The following is a 23,627-nucleotide window of genomic DNA, read 5'->3' as shown; positions in this document are numbered from 1 at the left end:
AACTTAAAAATAAATATGTTTTGACCCGCTAGTTGACACACATACTATAAAATTTTGGAATTTGTTGAAATGTTATTTAAGTCTTTTACTTGAAATTGTTAATTATGGAATTACTTCAAGTTTTTAAATTTTACTGTGAAAACAATGTTTCACTTTTCTTAAATAATTCAAACACGATCCTCATTTTTCATTAAGCTGTATGTAGAGTAAATCATCTCCTTATTATTAAGTCGAAAACTTTTATTGTAACCTTCAAATTAAAAAGTACACAATTAAGGAGTTAACTAATAATAGTTTGCTTGAAAGAATTTTGAAAGAAAACACGAAGTTTAAACAAGAAAAAAATATTTTCAACTAAAAAGTTCCAAATTTTACTAAATGCTTTGATTTTTTTGTTTATTTTTATGATTTTGCAAAGCTATAGAAAAAAAATTATATATTTCGAAGCAATATAATTTGTAAAGCAGAGGACGGAAAATTATGCTATTATTTTTAGTAGTTTTTAATGGAATAACAAATACATTTTTTTATAACTTTGTCTTTTATTTAAGGTATAAACAGTAATGATACTAAAGTAACTTGTACATTATCTTTAGTTATTAAGAATTTAAGCAAAGTTAGAGTCGAGATTCTAAAAAATATAATTTGTTATCCATTAAGGAATACAGAACTGACTGTACTATATAAATATGTTTATAGAAAAAACTGTAAAAGTTTTTATCAAAAATGTTTTAAATCAAGCATCTTGTGAGTTTTTATTTAAAAGAAAGTTATTTGTCGGTAGACTAGACCTACACTTACTTAATCTTTAATAAACAAAATTTACAAATGCAATAAATTTTACCATCAAGTTTGATATAGAAAAAGTTATTGTTAATATTAGGTATATTGTGTTCTGACATCTTTTACAAACGTTAGCTATTAAGTAAACATTATTATATATAGATACAGAAAATTCAGTTCATATTTAAAAAAACAAGAGATAAATCGTTATGACGTTGCGTTAGTTTTTCGACAAAAGAAATGTTTGACTAAGAAAAATAGTGACACAACCACAAGCACTAGTCTACAAAACAAAATAAATTAAATGAAGAAGTTTAGGTCGGATATTTTATTTAGATTACCAGGATAAGTGTACCACAAGCAGAAGTAAAAAATGTCTTATTAGAAGGTAACTAGATTGATAATCAGTCCTTTATCCACACTTAAGAATTTACAATGTTTTAGAAAAAGCTACGGAGTTACTTAATTATAATATTAAAAACAAGCTTATTTTAAAAAAAAATCTTAGACGCTCAAAAACTTCTATATAGGAACTTGAAAGAGCACCTTGATTTAGCAGTAACAATTATTTTTACATATGTATACAAACGATATAAGCTAATACTTGTTTGTTGCGTTATTAACGGATGTATGTGAATAGAAAAAAAAATACTGCTTAATTGATTTTGATATAGTGTGCATCGTTTTAGTTTAAAAATATACTAGATATATTAAATAATACAACATTCGCTTTAAAAAAGTTTAGCTCTTAATTTTTTGAATATCTTTCTAATCGGTTGTAAAATATATTGGATAATAAAATCTAAAATTACTAAGTGATCTTTTTAACTGTTTAAAAAAGACTTAATATTTTTATTGTTTCAGTTTAGTAAGTAAAATGCTTTAAAAGTAGTTTTAGTTTGCATAAATATTTCTATGTTAATTTCACATGAATACAACTTCTTACTACTTGCTTTGCAAATGTGCTAAAATAAACTCGGCTGAAAATTATTATTAATTTCTCAATTGTTTTTAAATCCAGCAAGTATTTATAGCTACAATAGTAAGCGATCGTCCGTAATAATGTGATCAAAATATTTAGAAAAATTTCATTTCATACTTATTAAGATTCTTCTAAGATATCCGAATAAAAAATAGCATATTTTGCTTTTAAGGTTTTAAAAATTTTAAGAAAATTTAGTTTTGTTTAGTCTAGAATAAAACTTTTAAAAAAAGGATGAGTTTTATTTAGTTAAACTTTTAGTTTGTTGGTTTCACACCCTATTTCATGTTAAACATCCTGAAGAATTTGAAACATAAAAAAAATTACTTAGATTAAACAAAAAAGTCAAGCAAAAAAGTAGACATCTACTTGTAATAAATAGTATTTCAAACAATTTCATAACTATTAACACATTCAGTATTTACATATTAGGAGTTTTAACCTTAGCAGAAAACTTACGTTATAACTTAAGTTAAAACTTTTACATAAGTTCTCTAAATTATTTCAATTTTTATATATTCGAAAAAAAACTAACTTGACCAATTTTCAAAGATACGTCGTTTTATTATTGATGAGTTGACAAACATTTTTTTGTCCAAGTTTTTATAAAGCCTTGTCTAGCATTTTTAAGCTGAAAACAATTTTATAAACTAGATAAATTTATGCTTTAAAAATATAAATCAAGTTTAGAGTTGATGTGGCTTTTTAATTGAACTTTTTAACATCATAAATTTACTTTTTTAAAATATTCTAATTTATGTTGCCTAAAATATACTTTTATAGTTCATTACAAACCTCAGTATATCTAACGTAGGTTTTTACTATTTTTGGTTCCGCAGACCAAATTTAGATGCTGCAGGCTAAAGTTTTTCCTTTTGCCGACTTTTGTTGTAGAACTAGTTTAAATTGCAAGTTAAGAATATAAGATTTGTTTCAGTTAGTCTATGCATTCAGTATTCCTTTTGAAAGAAAGTTTGAACTCAGCTAAAAGGTTCGTTTTAAACTTGATAAAAATGTTCTCAAAACTTCGTAGAAATCTTATAAATAAGTCAGCAATTTGTACCAATAATTTTTAAATACTAAATAGGCAATATGAATATAACTACACTCCAAGAGTATTGCACCCCAAATATCATTGCTCTTTTAAAAAATGCAACAAAACATGTTCGCAGTTCGGAAAATAATTTTAGCCAAGTATAAAACTAAACTGATTGAATTGACAAATTTGTTTTCGAATAAATACTGTTTTTGAAGCAATAACAGTATTTAATAATTTGTTAAAGTTATTTTTGGCTTTATGAAAAAGCCTTTTAAGTATAACCTTACAAACCAAACGATAGCTAAAAACAGTAGATAAACCAGAATACTGCTTTCTAATACTTAAACATCTATAGAAAAAAAATCAATACTCAGTCAAATATGAAAAATTCATTAAAAAAGCAGATTTAATTTATTTGGTTAAAAGGTTTTTTGGCGATTTAAAATAGTTAGGCCAGTTAATGACAATTCATAAGCTTCTTGTTGTTTATTTCAGTTTCTCACAACTTGGCATATGTTGTCAATTCGTAAAATAATATTAGAGTTATTATAGTTAATTTAACAACAAAAAAAACTTGGTTTAAGCTCTTGGTGCACGAAAAACCTTTCGGTTATTGAGTCGCACACTACCGGTACCTTTTAACGTCTTGACAATAGTTCTTAAATAACAAACTACTAAAAACTTATATAAGTCTGTTGACTTTTCATACAACCTTTTTTATGAGCTGTTCTTAGTTTTTTTATAGTCTGTATTTAAAAACTGCCGTTCCTAAGTAACACCTTTGTTTATTATAATTTGAAAAGGTTAGTTCGCCTCAAAGAAACAATAAAAGTTTTTTACATGTTTGTTTGTACTTTAAATTAAACATTGTTTTATAATTTATATTTGAATGACCTTTTATACTATTTTAATCTCAAATTAAATTATAAAAATGGTTTCATATATGGTGAAACTTTATTTTATATTAGTAGCTTAATAATTTTGATAGATCGTTTTGAAACAACTTGGTCTTTAAAAAAGCTTGATTGAAAGTTAGTAGATATCATAAGGTTAACCTATTAGCTGTTCAAATGCTTCTTTTATAAAATATTTGTTTTAAAATAATTAAGCATTCAGAAAAAAACATCTTAACATTATACAAAGCTTTTTAATTTCAATGTAATTATAAGTTTGTATAACTTGATGTGTAGTTTTTAAACAAAGCTGTCCATTACAATAACTTTCGTTCAGTAAAAATTTACAACCAGTTGACAAAAACTTTTAAAAAACGAGTATACTAAATATTTTTATGGTATAATTTTACATGTAGAGTGTTTATGTTAATGATATTACGAAAAAAAATTACTTTATAATTAAGAATTTCAATAAAATTTATAGGTTGATTTTGCAAATATATAGAAAAATTGTTTGAAATTAATTTACAACTTGTTTTAGTAAAGTATAAATTGCGATTTTATTGTAATGTTTGAGTTTGAAGTAAGTTTTAATGACAATTTTTGTTCAAAAGTAGAGTTTAAAATAAATATATTTATGTTTTACTTTATCTCAATTACATATTATTTGATTTTCTGCATAAAAATGTTTAACTGTTAAATTTACAATAAAATAATATTTGAATATTTTTGAAAGTATATCAAAAGCTTAAGTAGTAAAAATATTTTAAGATATTATCAATTTTGATATAAAATAATAGTATTCAGCTTATTAACGCTTGTGTTAATTTGTTATCAACTTTTTTTTTGTAACTTGTTGAAATAACAGCAATCCACTCTTATAAATAATGTACAAAATAAAACAGTTTAAGCACAAATGTGATTACGTACAATGTAAGAGTTTATATTTATATTATGTTTTTAAAAATCTTTTACTTTTTGAACACTTTAACAAATTCAAAGGTTAAAAAAATTTAAACTTAATAAAATTTAATGTTGTATTTAAAAAAAAACAAGCTAAAACTATAAAATGTAAATTTGAATTCAAAACTCACAGATTCAAAATATACTGTTAATACTGACAGTGATAAAAAAAATTTGCAAAGTTTGAATTAAATAATGAAATGTAACACATGCTTTTGAGATCTACTAGCAATAAAACTAAATTTGATTAAGATAGTTTAACACATGTTTGGCAAAGCAATAAAATATTACTTATTTACTTATAAAAACTAATATAGTTTAAAAGTTTTACACAAAAGAAAATTTGCATTTAGCTAGCATTAAAAAGTAACGAAATAATAAAACAAGAGCAAAAGTAAGAGGCACTAAAACTAACCAATAAAAACGCTACAAAATTTTATAACATGAAAGCTTAAAAACACTTTAAATCTTGATTTAAATGATAAATAGATACAAAACTATTATGAAATACCTTCTTGGAAATAATAATACAAACTAATGACTAAATATCTATAAAAAGTTTCGCAATATAAAAAAGTATAACATTTTTTATTGAGAGATTTTAGCTTGAAATAAATGTTTAGACCAATACAAAAATTTAAAAAAACGGCTACTAAAGTTTTAAAGAAAATTATAAACCTTAAAAAACTGCAATCATTGGTTTATAAATTTGATTAAGTTTTGATATTTTAAAACAAATTTGGATTTAAAGGCTTTTAAGGTTTTACATACTTGACAATAAAATCTTGTAAAGTCTTTATTACAATTAGTATTTACGTATAGATTTCGTAAAAACAGTTTTAACTTTTCATGAACTACGTTACTACCAGTCAACACATACAAAGTAGGCATTGTTGAAATTAAGATTGAATTTAGGAGCACAGGACTTAGGATTTGTGACTATAAATATACAAACAAATTACGGAAGCCACAAATTATTTAAAATGCTTTACCACTACTTCATTACTATGCAAATCAACATAGTTTATGTTGTTTTAGATTTAAATTAAAAGTATCTATATGTATATAAATTAAAAACTATCAAAACACCTCTTCATCACTATTTTCATTATCATGCGATTCATTGTGTTCAATATTATTTTCAAACAGAACAGCTCTGTTCTGGTCACCTGCTTTCTTGACCCAGTGACCGTATATATTGAATGCGCAATTGTCTATTTGTTTTCTTATCCGCTTGATGGAGTAAGGATCACCTGGTTTGTGTAAACTAATTCATTTTTAAGGGACATTTTTAATTTTTATTTTTATAAAATTTTAAAATTTAAAAAAATTTAATGTTGTAACACAAAAAGTTTATGTGAAAAACATTTTAAACTATAGTTAACTTTTTTTTTGATAACTTTTAGTCTATTTAAAATACTTGGTAGAATTTTAAATGTTTGTAAAGTATTGTAAAGTAAAGTTTGTAATTAATAAAATTTAATGTTGTAACACAAAAAGTTTCTGTGAAAAACATTTTAAACTATAGTTAACTTTTTTTGATAATTTTTGGTCTAGTTAAAATACTTGGTAGAATTTTAAATGTTTGTAAAGTACTCAAACTTTTAGTAAAGTTAAATCCTTAATGAAATTTAAGTTTCAGTTAAACTTTCAGTAAAACATTCTAATATTTTATTTGATTCAGCTCGTTAAAACATTTGTGATTCTTAATAATGGTTTATGTGGTATGAAATAATGGTTAAATAAATTTTTCTATTAATATTAAGACATTACTGCCATGCAAAAAAAAAATAGTAGAATAAACCTAGATGCATTTATAGAGCCCATTTGCTTAACAGTATAAAAATGCTCACAACAAAAAACTTGTTTTAAATTTTTATAATTTATTCAGTTTACCTAAAAATTATTAAGATTTTTATGATGTTTTTACCATTTTATAAAATCATGTATAACTTATTTATAAAAAATAAAAATTACCTGAAGTCACATGTGTTTGCAGATTCAATACTTTATTATAACAAGAAAAAGTTAATTTGAATATAAAATATTGAAATTGTTTATTATAATTAAATAGAATGTAAAAATTATTAACCTGCAGCAACGTATGTAGGTGATTTCATCATTTTTTTATAATAAATAAAATATGTTTAAATAAAAAGTATAAAATTAATAACCTGCAGCAACACATGTAGGTAACTTCATCATTTTCTGATATTTTCTGTCTATCACTCTCACTGCTAGTACGACTAAACTAAAAATAATAATCACACTTAATTTACAAGCATAATTATTAGAAATGATTAAGCAACTAAAACTACGACACCAGTAAAAGTTTTCATTAACTTATTGTTTAAAAAAAAAGTTGAAACTCTTTTTTTACAAGTTTATCTTTAATTTATTGAAGATATTCATTTTTACATATTGACATTATTTTATAAACATATTTTTTACCAACCCAGCAATTCTGAACCTTTTTAGTCCCTTCCTGACATTTGTAACCTTGCTACCTTCTATATTGTGACCTTCCACATCGAAGAAAGGGTGAGATAGGGCTTGCTCGGCCGTCAGTCTGAAATAAATTTGGGGATATGTAGTTTATGTATATTTAAAAGATTTAATATTGGTAATTTTTTTTTAAAGTTAGCTCGGTTGTTAGTCTGGAATAAACTGTTGGTAAATAGTTTACATGAATGAAATACGGAAACAAACAATTATTAAGTACACTCTTTATCCTACTCTTAAATAAAATAAATTGCAATTTTTATTCATAGAACTTGGACTCTTAGACAAGCGTTCGGTATACTGATACTTAAGTTTTTTTTGATAAAAACTTTATGTTAGTTTATTTTTAGATCAAATAACATTTCGAAAATAGTCTTTACAAAACATAACTCACCTCTCACATGGATCAACCACCAGTAACTTGCTAACCAGATCCTTGCAATTGTCGCTCCATTCCTCCTCCAACAAAGAGTACCTTCCCTCCACAATCCTCCGCAGCATCACTATCTGCCTGCGGTGCCAGAACGGGGGTTTACCTGACATGAAAGTCACGTGTTTAATTAAAACCTACAGTCAATAAGTGCATTTTAAAATGTTTAAACATTGAAAACGAATTTTTTTTGACGTCGTATAGTATTGGAGTGCGTATCTTTGTTATAAGTTCTTGAAATGAGAATCATATGTTGTGAGAAACTACAAGTAGTATGAACTAATAATAGCAGGAGCTAAAGTGAAAAAATTTATTAAAACATCTTTAGAAGCATATTAGTAACATGAAGATGTGTAGAGGGACTTATATTAAATGAAGAGTTATTAGTTTGTTTTAACAGTTTGAAGATATTTAATATAAATATGTTTTGACATAAGACAAACAAGAAACGTTGAAGTCGGGCAGTTTTATGAACATTGTAAAAAGTATCAGTAAATACCAACCTGCTAACAAGGAATACATGATGACCCCTGCGGCCCACAAGTCAATCTGCGTCCCGTAACCACGGTGGTCCTGGGTCATGGAACACTTGAGCATCTCCGGGGCCATGTAGACCGGGGTGCCTAGCAACTCGGTCAACAACTCGTTGCCAGGGACAATTTTGTGGCTGAAACCGAAATCTGACAGGTGTACGTTCAGGTTGGAATCCAGCAAGATGTTCTCAGGTTTCAAATCTCTGAAATATTTTTTATATTGTTTAAATTTATCTATTTTTATTTATTTCGTTAAATTAAAGTTGAGATATAAAAAACAAATAAAGATTGAATACAGTTTTTGATAACTCAAATAAGTCTTTGATTTAAATAGGTTTTTTAAAATTATATATTTTTTAATTTAATTTAGAATGTAGCATGATGTTCTCAGGTTTTAGATCTTAGGAATTGTTTTATTATAATTTTATTTATATATAATTGTTTGTATTAATGTCTTATTATTTACATATCTCTATGCAAATGATAAGATAACATATTTTATAAGAAAAATAAAAAATAAAGGTTGAAAAAGAATTTTTAAATCTATACCAGGCGTGAAACCAGCAAAATGTTCAAAGGTTTGGGATCTCAGACAATTATTATATGAAAAAATATTTTAGCATAACTTATTATACATTGGTGTTCACATCTGAGTCTGAAATGACAATGTAATATACTTTTTGAAAAGTAAAAATGGTCTAGTATTTAAAAGTTATGTTAATTTTAACTTTTATTATTTTTAGTTTAGGTCCAACAAGATTTTCACTTCTTTCAGATCTCTAAGTAAAAAATATTACAATTCACTAGCACAATAAAAATACTAAATAAAGGTTTTGATTGTAACTCAAAAATACTATAAGTTAAAAGTGTGTTATTGTAATTATAAAGCAAACTTATAAACTTTTTCTTAGTAATCTTCTGTTTACTTCATAACATACTTTTCTAAAGTAAATAAGTTAAAACTGTTTAGTATTGCTAGATACTACTTGTTTTTATTCAATTACTTATTTTTATGACTAATTAAAACCTTTTTCTCCAAAAAACTTTATGTATATTAGATTTATATCAAGTAAAATTTTAATCGGAAAAAGTTTAAACAAAAGTTTATAGTCTATAACAAATAACTTCTAAAATCAATATAAGTAACTCTAGCTTAAAATAGTAATTTTTGACATATAGCTTAAAAGTTAGTTAAACTTTTAAAATCTAATTTAATTTTTCTTTTGATATAAAAACTTCATTTTATAGATTATCCTACTTAAAAACTTAGCTTTAAAAGGTAAAAATTATGTCTTGCATTTAACTAGAAAATATTATTTTTTACATAATTCTATATTAAATTTAACATTATTCAGAAAAATTTGAAATCTAAGCATAGAATTAGTTACACAAAACAATTTTAATCTCATGTGTAGTTTAAATAAGCTTGATAGACATTTCACTTTCAAACATTTATCAAAATCAATTTTTTCTACTAAAAAATCTTTGTTCAGCTTCAAGTTGAAATCTTTAATGCATTTTTAACTGCCTTAAAATTCGATTGAAAAAAGCTTTTACTGTTTAATTAAATTCATATTTTTCAATTTATAATCCCTGAGGAACTGTTAATTTAATAAAAATGTTTTTAAACATAAAACAAATGTAACTTTGCTACTTTTACAAGAAAATTCAAAAATTTTAGCACATCAGAAATTTTTTTAAACAGGTTTTCAAACAGAAGTTAATTCAAAAATCTAAAAGTTTGTTTTTGTTTTAGAAAAAAATTAAGCGTTGTGTAGCCAAGGTTAATTTTAAAAACTTAGTTTTATTTGCTTTAATAAAATACTACTGTGTTTAAATATATATTAATAAAAACACCATGTATATACTAAAACTTGTACTATAAATGAATTATACTGTAGCACATTATTCTAAATTGTGTAATACAAACATTATAAAAATGTTTTACAACTTGAGTCATTTGTAGTACAAGTTGAAAAATATAATCAAAATTTACACATTGATATTTTAAGTTTTACAAGCACAGTAGTACTTTATTAAAGCAAAAAGGAAAAATATAATTTTAATACGAACTTTAAAAATGAAGCTGTTACACAAGCCATTATATTTAACATATTTTTTTGGCTTTCAACTTTGCCCTTCTATAAAAAATATATTCAAATCTACAACTTTCTATCCTCATATTCCAAAACCTAAATTTAATTTTAAGAAACTGTAAAATTCAATTGTTAGCTAAGTTAAAAATCTTAGATGAGATCAACTTGTAAAAAAAAGGGATATACCCCTATGCCCTCAAAAAAAATTGGTCCATAAAAATATCTCACCATTTCAAACTTAAAAAGCTCCTCGTATATTTTTGAAAAAATATGTGCAAAAATAAAAACAGTGATTTTAGCCTAACATATATTATTTATGTATATATTTGTATATTTTTATGTATATTTTTTAATTAATGTATATTTTTTAACCCTTGCAATATTGACTTCAAAAAAAACATAGATTAAATTTATACTTTTACCCCAATTGCCAGTGGCTAATTAAATTGACTTTGGTAAAGTTAAAGATAAAATACTTTAACTATGAACGATATTATTAGAACCTATATACTTGGTAATACTGAGTTACAAATTAAAATAACAAAGAATTGGTAAAAATAAACTTAATATTAAATGTATATACTAAAAGCTATTCAAACTAGCTCATTAAGTGTAAACATATTATTGTGTTTGTTATTACAAATTGTAACCTACGCACAACATTAAAAAAAATATTTATCTACTTCTTAAGGTTTTTTTGTTGATACTTTGTTCTCCAAATTTTTATAAAAATTCAATATATATTAAACAAAAAAAAAAAGATTTTCATAACAACCAACTGATGAACAATATATGTATATACTTCTGCTCTGCAATATGGAACTCATAATATAAAACTATTAAAGTCCATGAAACTTTTTTAATGTGAGATGCATATATCAAAACTTGTTTAAATTAGTTTGTTTTAGCATCATATATACTATAAACATAACATACAAACTAAAATCGTATAAATACAAACCTATGAACAATGTTCTTCTCATGTATGAACTTCAGCCCCTGCAATATGGACCTCATGAACTTTCTGGTCTGTCTTTCCCCACACTTTACCACTTCTGTCAGGTAGTCGAACAACTCACCCTTCTGCAGTAGTTCGAATACCAGGAATATTGAGGAGCTTATTTCGAACGTTTCAATCAGCTCTATTATGTTGGCATGGCCTGTAGTGATAAATATTTACATTCTATTTTGAACTTAGTAGTACAAAATTATTGTAAATAAAAAAGTGTAACAAAAAGTGTAACAAAACTGTAGTAAAAGTAAAAAACTCTATTATGTTGGCATGTACTGTTGTAATAGAGTCATTGTTTTTTGTAAATTCTTAATACACTTGTGCTGAAGATCAAGCTTTAAGTAATTCCTATTAGAAGTAATGATTGAAGCTAAGATATTTTGATAAAGGAGCATGTTTGCTGATAGTATTAATCTAAAATTTGTAGTTATACCATTCATACAAAAAATAGAAATAGCTTATTATTTTTACTAACAAGATAGTTAACAAATGTAAAACTTTTAAACAATTATAATCACTAATTAATATTAAACAAAGTATTATGCTACAGCTAGCAATGTTAAAGTTTGATTCAAAAAATATAGTTTTTATTTAACAACTTTAAAAAGTCAAGGAAATAAAAAAACATTCTTTAAAAAAAATATCAAAAAGTGTGTTAAAACATTTAAAACACATTTTAAAAGTTAAAAAAAAAAAAAAAACCAACCTTAAGATTTCTGAATAAATCTGATTTAAATAAAGTAAAAAAAAAAAATTGAAATGCTAAAAAAAAACCTTCCTAATTATCTACAAAAAAACATTAAAAATCAATCTCAAGTCAAGTAAGAAATATTTACCTTTAAGTTCCTGAAGTATCCTGATTTCGTTCCTGGTGACACTCCTCAGATCAGTGTCCTTGTGATGGGGATGTTCTAGATGAGAGTCCTCATCCTCTTTGCACAGATCGATGATCTTCACGGCGTACTCTTTCCCTGTACTCCTGTGGACGCACCTGTGAATAATATGTTCATAAATGCTGTTTTAATTAATGAGAAAAAGTCAAGTTTATTAATGATATTCATAAATACAACTAATTGGTGATTAAAGTATATAGTTATTTGCATTACTAAAAAAGAATGCTCAATTTACTGGGATGTAAAGAGCTAATTTAAATAGATTTATAAATAACTAACATTGTTATATGCAGTTTAATATTTTATTTTTGCTTGAAAAGGTCGCAATTTTTTGCCACCGAAACCGGTCGCAAATAAAAGATATAATTTGCATAAATCTATTTAAGTGACTAAAAGTATTAAAAAAAGCTCATTTTATCTCATAAATACTTGATACATTGATATGCTCACTTTAAAATATTTAAGTTACATTAAGAAACTGCTTTATCTATAGATAAAAAAAATCACAATGATAGTGATATTTTTAAAATTGTTCTAAATTTGTTAAATTACTTTAATAAAAGAAAAACAAACTCTTGTGTACACACCTCCTCACAACTGACGACATTCCCCTCCCAATTTCCTCCTTAGTGTCATACAAGGAGTGAAACTTGGATGCCTGGTTTGAAGTGTCACTGTTGTTGGTGCTTGTAGAGTTGGTGATGTCTTTGAGCGTGTCACTTTTACTGCAAGGTGTGTCACATTGAGGTATGGTGCTTGAGCATGCGTTGTTGTTGTTTTCTTGAGCCGTGTCTGCCATCCTTGATTAGAACAACCTGTGATTGTTTGGATTTATAAAAAAATATAGATTGATGTTTTACAAAATGGTTAAGGCCATAGGGTGTCCAGTTTTTTTTCAAAAATAGCCTTAACTTTTACCATAAAACTGAAAGCTTACCCCTATGGCCTTAATTGATAGTTTGTTAGTTGATAAGTTTAGCAAAATGTATTCAAGTATGGCAAGTCATAAGTTGTTACAAAACGTTTTTATGTCTTATACTTGGTTAACAAGAAAATCGCGTTTAGTAGTTTATTAAAATCGTAAGGAATTTATCATTTTTTTGCCAAAGAACAATACATAACTTAATTTTATTAAATATTTAAATCTTCTTAATTATGTTAGAATTAAGTTGAGATAACCTAAGTTAGTTGTAACTTTTTTTTACTAACCCTTTGAGTTTAAATACTTGTGAAATTAGCTTAAAAAAGAAAAGAAGTCTTTTAAGAACTTATTGGCTAATCAAAGGTACTTATGATTTTTTTGTCAAAATATATTGCAAAAATTCCAAAACTACTTTTTCATAGTAAATTTATTAGATATATTTTAGTAAAACTATGAAATTTTTGTTTTATGAAACAACACAATATAATGCAAGATTTTGCTTAAACATATACTTATTGATTTTAGTTATATATAAAATGAACAAAATTAAGTAGTTATAAAACTGTACATTTTTGAAAAAAAAAAAAAAAAAATATCTGTCCTTTTTACAATGTAATTTTGTCTCATAAAAAAGTATAATGATGCCATTTGTTACTATGGTATGTTAAAAAGTTTAATCTAATTACAGTAGCTTTGCATTTATTTCAATTTTGTGTGGGTTTCCTAGTAAAACTAGTTTAAAATAAAAAAGCTCAAACACCAGCTGATGACTTGTTTTACAACATGCAACTTATTTTTTAAAATTAATCAGCTGGTTAAAAATCATGTTTATTCAAGCAAAAACAATGTTTTATTTACTTGCTGTGTTTACCCTACTTTGATAACCAATGCAATATCACAAAACTTTGTTTATGTTTGAGTAATTTACCCAGAATGTGAAACAAAACCTCTTATTTGCAAACAAAACAAAATATTGCGAACTGCAATGGCTGTTAGATTGGGTTGTGTAAATAAGTTAAGCAAATAGAACTTTATTTATTTCAACGTTAATGTTACTTAACTAGGTCTAAATCAAGTTTACTAGTTAATATGTAATAAAACTAAGTAATTACTAAAACGCTACAGAGGTTTAAATAAACGTACAACGATAGTTGATAACCAATACTGTTGAAATATTTTCAATTTATGTTTGTGAAGTTAAACTCAAAAAGTATAATGAATATTTTATCTGAAAACAAAAACAAACAAATTTATGAAAACAGTTATAAAATGCTGCAGGAGTTCGAATAAACAAACGGTGATGGTTGTCTTGTGATAGTTATGAAATCTTATGAGCAAATATTTGATTGTTTGTATTTCAATAGAGAAATTACACTTTAGTAGTACTTACAAGCACTTTTTAAAACTAATTATTTTAAATTTTATTGACATCAATACATTAGTTTAAGCCATAACCTTATTGAAACATAAAGCTTAACCAATATTAAAAATATTACTCCTATATGTTTCTTTTAAGAAAAATGTTACTACCTAATTACTTACAATACAAAATAAGCTACTCAGATAAATTAATACTAACTTGACTCAAATGAGTCATACATTAAATGTTATATATAAATTTTACATAAAGTTTAAATAGTAATTAAAGAGAAATTGTTAAACGTAAATAAATACATTTGTACCATGTATTATAAAACAGTTAGATTAGATGTAACACAATATAAATTAAACATTAGATTAAAAGTATGTTAATCAAACAACAAAATCACTAACATAGATAGTCAAAAAATAAATTTTAAATAAAACTAACCTTTCTATAATCTTTAAACGAAATTCACATAAATATTTTGGGTGTACTCATATTGCATAAAATATTGTTATAAAATCTGTACATAAAAAACCATAATATACACACACCAACATAGGCAAGATTAAAAAATATTGTTTTTTCAGTAAATTGTGTTTTTATGTTTTTTTTAATAGTATACTAATGAATACAGCAACTGGTTGGAGTATAGAAATTTTAAAAACAAAAATAAAAAAATTTTAAGTATAAGTACTAAAGTAGTAATACTCAGGGTTGCCACTCGTTTTTTCAAAATTTTTTCCAGGTTTTCCAAACTTCTTCCAGGTTTTTCAATTTTTGAGTCTATTTTTAGTTTTAAGTTAATTTTTGTATAAGAAACTGTATTAAATAGTATAAAAACATTGAAAAGATACTGTAAATTTACTTTAATGTGTTCTTTAACAAAAAATTCTTATTTATATGATAGATTTTTTGTGTCAAATCGGAATTTTACTACTGAAAATGTTAAAATTATTAAAAATTCCAGGTTTTTTCAGGTTTTTTAATCAAAATTCCAGGTTTTTCCAGGTTTTTATCAAAAAATCTCAAATTCCAGGTTTTTCCAGGTTATTTTTGCCTAAATTGTCAAATTTCAGGTTTTTCCAGGTTTCCAGGTAAAATGGCAACCCTAAATACTTATTCAAAGTACTTTTGAAATCATTTTGCTGCTAAAGACTGCTTAGTATAGAAACTTTAGAAAAGTTTAAATTAAAAAAATATAAATTTCACAACAAAAAACAAGTAAAGTAATGCTTTATAAAACTAAAGCTCTAGGTTTGTTTTTTTATATATAAAATTTATAACTGTAGTTCTTTATCACTTTTTATTACACTATTACAAAAATATTAAATCAATAGTATATTGAATGTAGTAATACCTGAAACTTTCTACATTTACACCAACAATTAAAGCAAAAAAATTTTGAGCACTATGATAACATATGTATACACATTAAAGTGATTATAAACTTAAATATTCAACATTAGATCTTAAACAAAAACTTTATATTTAAAATATTCAATGCAAGAAAAGTTGAAGTAAAAGCACCAAAGTATTTTATATTTTAAACTTTTATTCTATTTTCAATAACTAAAATAAGTTATACAGCATTTTGGAATTTTTTAACAAAATAAAGTATTAGCTAAACTTTTAGTAGTATAAAACAAATAAAAAACAATTTTGTACTGAGTCAAAAAATCTCATGAAGTAGTTTAGAAACTGGAATTCTTTAAAGTAGTAAAAATCTTACAATAGCACTTGATAAGTCATAAAATTGGTGTCACACGATCACAAAAATTATACGAAAATGATTGTTTTTATGTAGAATGATAATTCAGACAACTTCAAAAATACAGTCTTAATGTCAATTAGAAAAACAAAACAGAAAAGTACTCAGACACATTTAAAAAGTACATGATTAAAATTTGATGAAACTCATACATGATGTTTAGAGAAAACAGAAGTGAGTTCTATTCTTAACTTAATCCAAAAACAACCCTGCTTCCTCAAGAAAAACAATTGTAAAATCACAAATTAAAAATTTATATACCACAATACAGAATGCTAAAAGATGTCAGTAATTAAAAAAAATGAAAATAGTCAGAAAAAGCATCACCTGAAAATTACTATTCATCCGTAAGAGGCTCAAACCCGCTTGTGCTGGCAATGATCATGTGCTTGGACTTGGACACGCTGATGAAAATAAAACATGATAATAATACTATGAAGGGCAGAAACAGAAGTCCCACAAAAACAGAAAAGGCAACAACTGAATACCCATCAACAGGGGCGCTGCCAAAACCCACAACAGAAGAAAATTTCAAATACTTCAGGTCCAGTGGTTCCTGGCCTCCAAACTGCAGCTTTATCGACTTTGATATCAGCTTGTTGCTGAACATTGCCATCAGTAATCTGTTCCTTGACTTGTCTGCCAATGTGTCAAACCCAATGCTGTTTGAACTTGCCCCCACAACACAGTCTGTGTCCTCTGTAGCGTTCTTGCAAGTGTAGGCGTGAGTCCTCCACCTGAAGAAGCTCGTGCTCTCAAGTTTGTATGCGGGGGTGAAATCAAACCAGGTCACTTCTTCTGTCCTCAAAAGTGAGGGCAGGATGTTGTCGTTGACTGAAGTTGTTTGGAGGAAAAGGACGCTGTTGTTCACGTTGTTGGTGTGGGGCACGTACTTGAGGTTGTATATGATGTCATACTCGAGCGTCATGCTCGCTTTGTCACTGAGCATATTGGTGAAGGTGAACTGGAGTTCTGAGGAGGTGTTGCTGAAGAGCATCAGTGGGGGTTTTTCGTTTCTTTCAATTTTCAAGTGTGGCTCAAAGTTGATTTGGATGGTAGGTCTGCTTAACACACTTGAGTCTGCAAACTTTAATAAAACTTTGTCTTTCTCCTTGCTCAGAGTGAGGTTTAACTGAAGTTGGTTGAAGGAGAAAGACTTTATCAAATTGTCCTTGGAGGCTGCTGTTTCATCTTGCTGCTGTTTGTACAATGAAACCCCTTTCAACAGTACCACAGCATAACTGTAATCCTGGTCACTACCACTGAGACTCACAGAGCCTAAGAGGTCATGGCTTTGAGCACCACTGTTCAAAAACCTGTCCCAATCGACCAGTAAAGTAGAGTCAACATCCTGGCTTTTGATCAGCACTAGTGTAGGGTAGTCAACTTCACGGTTGAGCGACCAGACGTAGTGCAGGGAGTGATGGTGAGAAAGGAACTTTCCGTAGACGATGTTGTATTTGGAGTTTTTGCATTTGTTCCCTGTGCAGCCAGGATTGGTTTCAAAGTGGATTTTTGTTGACTCAACTGCCAAGATGAAGAATACAATAAACCACATTTTTTGTTGGGTGAATTGATAATGTTGTCTCAAATTCTTTTAAAGCTATAATATTTATACATATATCTGAAAAATATAAAGAATTTGTTAATTTACTCAATTTTTTTTAATTGAAATTTTAAATGAATACTTTTTTATAGCCTTGTTTTTAGTCTTTAAAAATTTACACTGAAATACGTTGAATGAAAATTTTGTTTATACAGTCAGTTTTCTTCTTTAATAAAAATACTTAGTTAATATTCTTTTATTAAAAGAACAACTCTAAGACAATATCAAAACTTTCAAAAATTCTATGTTTAAATAAAACAATTTTAGTAATAAAGTGAATCCTTGCTAATCCAGCCATGTTGGGCAAGCTTTTTTTGTAATTATGAAATGATAAAGATTAAACATTCTTTTTTTTTTTAATGTACTTACTTTATATTATGCAATGCATATAATAAAACGTACACTATTTTGTTACCATAATTTATTTTAACAAAACAAACAAGTAAAACAGACAGAAAATCAAAGAAAACAATTTATGATAAAGCTTGAAATCAATTTAACAAATACAAAACAGATAGTAAAAAATTGTTTATACCTTTTTTAAGTTTTGAAGTTAAAAAATTATTTCTAGCTTAACTAATTTAGTCTAATTTATGACTGAAACTGGCTAGATGAGCAAGGAATTGAATTAGTGAGAACTGGATAAGCAAAAAAATACTATCTAAGTGCTTGTCTGGGTTGCCACTCAAAAAGTAAAACAATTGCAACAAGGCCAGTCTGAGTTACAACAACCTATCCTAAGTTGGCCAAAGCTTATAAGTAAAAAAAAAAGTACAAAGGAAAATATTCAAAATTAGTTTTAGAAAAAAAAGTTCCAAGTAGCCTAAGATACTTAAGTTAAAAAATATTCAAATTAACCTGAAAGTGTTGCAACCCTGAATTTTTTACTCAGTTACAAAAATGTTTACTAACTCTTATCCATAAACATTTAACCTTGTTTTTATTCTAGCCTCTATGTGATAACAAATTAAAAGTTTAGATAAACTATTACATTGGAAAACAAACAGAAACAAATAATCTAAAACTTACTCATACCAGAACTGATTTTCAAAAAATATTACTTTAATGCTTTTGTTGCTTGAGAAACTTTTTAGAAAGTTCAAGAAAAAACTTAGTAAAAGACAAAACTTTCAACATCAAACACTTGTACAAAAAAAATACATAATATTTAACAATGATAGCAGTTAAAATATTGTACAATTTATTGCTTTAAACAGAATGAACTTAGATTTCTAAAACTATTTTATTGATTGGTAGGCTTTAACTAAATTCCTTTTGTACAAGTTTAAATACTGTATTATATGTTAATAATGCATGGAATTTAAAGATTTTTTTTATGTTCACTGCTGGGGTTTATCAAATATCTTTATTATGTATTGTACATTATAAACGTTTTTATGATTGAACATCATTCTACATTGGTAGTAGGAACTTGATATGACATAACGGTAAGTTATTTGAACTTGTTTACATTACACGGTTTCTTAAAATTATTTTCATAAATCAAAAATAAAAATGCTTTGTTTATTTGCTAAAAGTATCTATTTAATTTTTTCTCCTTTATGAGTTATAATCTACTTATTTTTCACCCCTTTACTATTTATTGCTCACTTTAGAAACCCTGGTTTAAATATAAACCTTAGGATAAAATAATGAAAAGCAAGCTAAAAAAAGTAAAACAGCAAGCTTAGAAATCCAAAAGTTTCTAAATTCCCCTATACTTATTAACTACCCTAAATTAATAAAATATCTTTAAATTTATGATATTGTACTCCTTTTTGAAACCCTGGTTTATATTGAACTAAACTTAAAGACTTTTTATATAAAATAAGGAGACTATTTTCTCTAATATGAATTTTGCAAATGAAAGATTAATATATTAATGAAATTTTAATTTTATACTAAAAACATGAATATTATTGCTTTTACTTTATAAAGTCATGTTTCTTTTCTGTGAGAAATCTAAAAAAACTTTTTTTTAAAATATTTTTTGATTACATAGATAACACAAACATATTTGGTTATAGAAATAAAGGTCTCTTTATGCACATTAATTTTAAAATTGTAGTAACAGTAAAATAGTAAAGCATAATGATTTTGTAATTTAAATCTAAGACAAACTTTTATTGGGGTTTTTCAAAAACATTAAATATGTGGTTGAAACAAACTTAATAAAAGAATCAATTCAAGATAAAGATTCATGTATTGAAAAATATACTTTTAAAAATTCAGACAATTACTAAGTCTCACCATGGACAGATTTTCAAACTGTAATTATGCAATGAAAAAAATAAAATTGGCAAACCATGCAACAATTTATCTAAGTTATAAAATAAATATTTTTTTATAAATTCAACTACACTCATGGTTGCCAAATGTTTTGGCAAATTTTTTCAGGTTTTTAAAATAAGACATTTTAGGGTCTATTTTTAGTTTAATTAATTTTAAGTTAAAAAACTGTGTTAAATCGTATAACAACATTGAAAAGATATAGTAAAGCTTTTTTAAGTGTGTAGTTGATAATATCTAACAAAGGAATCCATTCATAGATGAAGATACATGTATTAATAATAATAATTTTTATTATATATAGTAAAGGCTCATCACCTTGGATCATCATCCAAAATTGTCAAGCAGATCAAGCCAGGCGTAGACGTTGAGGTCACTATAGCCGGCGAATAAACAAAATGTTTACATGTTTCTTGTTTTATACTTGTTATAGACAAATTAATTAGAAATAAATTTTGCCATAGTATAATTATCACAAGACTGTTTATTGTAGCAACATAATTATTTCATTCACTTATTTAGAACTTGTTGTTTTACTAGACATTGTAAAAATATCCCCAAATACAAAACAACGCTTGTAGTAGGGAAGTAAAATGTTTTCTCAACTAATAGTTGACCTAAAACATTTGTAAAACGGACTGCTTCGTATCATAACAAAAACTATAGATATAATAAAAATAAATTTTCAAATAAAAAAAAGTTTTAGAATATACGTACGGTAAGGTCCTAATTGTTATTTTTTTTGTAGTTATATATTGCTACTTAAGTGTTTATTAGACAGCGTTTTCTAAGGTGCAGGAAAAGAAAAACGATACTTTTTCCACCTATGATGTATTCTTCGTTTGCACAAAAATGGATGGCAATAAAACTTCACCAGCGAGGACCAATTAAGACTTTACCACCCCAGCCAGCGTAGGCTTTGCTTGTTTAACAGTGTTCTGGGGATGGGCTAGTCTGCAGTTTAATCATTGTAAAATCTTTGAACGTCGTCGTTTCATAATGTTCTGCAAGCTTGACCTTTGTAGTAATTTTGAATTATACTTCCCGGATTTTCTTTTCCGCGCTTTTTACCAACTCTGGTCTGACCTGAAAACTCCTCGAGTATCAGCACTGATGCGTTTTAGTAGCTTGCTAAAACTATTTTATAAATAAAATTTTAAATATTTAAAGATATTAGGCTAGTTTTGCTTTTATGTTTTTTAAAAGCTGATTACACTATACCTGAAGTTTAATTAAATTTTTTATTACATGGAATAAACGTTATAGCATAAAACTTAATTAAAGCTTTTACTTAATGTCCAACGCTAATTTTTGTAAAAAAGTATTTAAACGAAAGATTAAGTTTCAACTACTCATTTTATATTTTGTATAGTGCTAATTACAAAACTTTTAGCACTTGATTTTAAATTTACCTTTTAACTACCTAGTCGACATTTTACTAAAACAATAAAGCTCAGTATTGCAAGAAGATGGTTACTATTACATCATAATCTGTCTGATGCACATTTGCTTGCATTGGTCAAATAGGGTGTTAGCAGATCAAGCAGACAGAAGAAAACGTTCGAACAGCAGCCTAGAAAGAGTTAAAATCCTACATGAGCAGGAAATTTTGAAAATGCGTTTTGAAAAAACTGGTGAGAGATCTTTTACTGATTTTTCTTAGATAATGCGCCAGTTATTTTGTTTATTTTTGTTGTTCTGATTGTAGCTGATCTATTGGTTTAATAGACTTTGAAAAAGTGTTTTTTTAAGTAACTAAACAGCAACTTATTAGCTTTTGTTATAAACGTAATATAAATTATAATTTTTTCAAGTAACCCGTTTTTGATGTGTATAATATCTTTGTTAATTTAGAGTTGTCATTAAGCATTTTTGCTGAATTTAAAATGGTTCCCGATAAAATAAGGTACGATTTCAAGCAAAAGCAAGCAAATAATACTCTAATAGTTAAATAGTTTGTGAAATTGTGTTCTATTGTATGTACGCAGTTTATTGAAGGCAGATGTTTTTTTAGTTTTTACCACGACTGAAGCACATTAGAATAAATTGTATATTAAAAAAAAAGTTGAAATCATAAACTAGATCAAGATAAGAATTTACATTGATATATAACTATAGTGTTTTGTTTTAAAATATATTTACATAAAAGTTTCTCAAACTCATTTTAATAAGGTGTACTTTAAGATTTTTTGTAATGTCTTAGCAAAAATAAGTACTCACTTAATTTTTAAGTTCATAAGCTTGTAAAAATTTACGAACGTAGCTTGGTAGGCTACTTTAAATCTGCTAAAAGACTTTGCTTGTATTGTTTTAGTATGCATTTATGCTAAGTTTAGTAGTGCTAAAGATAGTTCTGAAATATAAAAGTGTTTACTCGCTGTTTTTCAATTTTATCATAAAAAATTAGATCAAATACTGATTTTAAATTAAATTTTAAAGACTAATTAAATAAAAACACTTATGAATTTTTATTAGAGAACTCTTCGTCAACAATATTTTTATGATTTTATGTTTCTACAAAAATAAGTACTTTTGTAATGTAATTTAAAGTAGTTTTAAAAATAAAAAAACAAAATCTTTTTTTTCAGAAATTTTATACCAGCGATTTGCGACCTGCAGAGCACAATCCTACGGCTTGCGATGTACTTTTAACTAAAACATAACTTTTTAAACAGTAAAAAATAAGTTTATAATAACAAAACATAACAGTTAGGTTCTTATTTAGATAATTAGTAATTAGTATTGATTTATTACTGCTTATTTTATCTCCCTTGTGGTTTAAAAAAGTATTGAAAAAAAAACGATTACAACTGCGACCCGTGGATAACAAAGTTTACAATATAATGCGGCCCGAGAGTTTTTTTTTTGAAAGTTGGACACCTATTTATAAAAGGCTACCTATCTTTGCTTTAGATCTTAAAGAACCAGTTGTTTATATTTGTATTCTAACAGAAAAATAAAAATGTACCGTTCATAATTTTTAATACTTGCGAACACTACATTTATTGCTTTATCTTTTATTAAAACGAACATAATGAAGTATTACTTTGAAATTATTCGTCGAAGTTATGATAAACAAACATTAGTATAATATAAGTTTTGAAAAATATTTAACTAGTTTTTTGAAATAAAGTAGATACGTTAGGTAGGAAAATGAGATCATTTGCTTTGTAACTGTTTTAAACAACAAACAAAGAACAAAAAATTTTTTTGAAAAATTGAATCAAACTTGGCTATGGAAAAACTTACAATAAATCTGTAGGTTGAACAAATAACTAACTTTTCAGTAGCTTGAAATTTTTACGATAAAAACAAAAGCAAGTTTTTGAAATATTATTAAGCACAAACTACTTAAAAAACGTAAAAAAGTCGGAACTACAGCAAGGCGTTCTAAAAATTTAGTAATACAATTTACAGAACTTTAAAATTTATTAGTAAAATTAGTTTTAAAATAGTCGAGTAATCTTATCTTTTTACAAACACCAAAGATAAAAATGTTTTTAGCAAAAGACAATTCTTCTGAAAAAATGTTTCGGGAATTCTTTATCAA

At 25.9% G+C, this 23,627-nt stretch overlaps 2 protein-coding genes across 2 annotated transcripts; both read right to left on the bottom strand.

The window, feature by feature from the left end:
- Positions 1-5,018: 5,018 nt before the first annotated feature.
- LOC145842775 (phosphorylase b kinase gamma catalytic chain, liver/testis isoform-like) lies at positions 5,019-14,934 on the bottom strand. The gene is made up of 9 exons (XM_082950259.1): positions 14,859-14,934; positions 12,714-12,941; positions 12,070-12,224; positions 11,183-11,381; positions 8,096-8,328; positions 7,557-7,698; positions 7,116-7,229; positions 6,835-6,911; positions 5,019-5,913 (listed from the first exon to the last, which is right to left on the bottom strand). Exons 2-9 carry the CDS (start codon positions 12,923-12,925, stop codon positions 5,741-5,743), a joined length of 1,305 nt encoding a protein of 434 aa, XP_082806385.1. The 5' UTR covers positions 12,926-12,941; positions 14,859-14,934; the 3' UTR covers positions 5,019-5,740.
- A 5-nt stretch (positions 14,935-14,939) lies between these two features.
- LOC145842776 (glycosylated lysosomal membrane protein-like) lies at positions 14,940-17,799 on the bottom strand. The gene has a single exon (XM_082950260.1). It carries the CDS (start codon positions 17,738-17,740, stop codon positions 16,520-16,522), a length of 1,221 nt encoding a protein of 406 aa, XP_082806386.1. The 5' UTR covers positions 17,741-17,799; the 3' UTR covers positions 14,940-16,519.
- Positions 17,800-23,627: the final 5,828 nt, after the last annotated feature.

The sequence above is a fragment of the Thalia democratica genome, chromosome 8 (genome assembly GCF_965202585.1).
Source record: "Thalia democratica chromosome 8, ktThaDemo2.hap1.1, whole genome shotgun sequence".
NCBI lineage: Eukaryota > Metazoa > Chordata > Thaliacea > Salpida > Salpidae > Thalia > Thalia democratica.
Note: the sequence above shows the minus strand (reverse complement) of the source record. Positions and strands in the feature narration are given on the sequence as shown.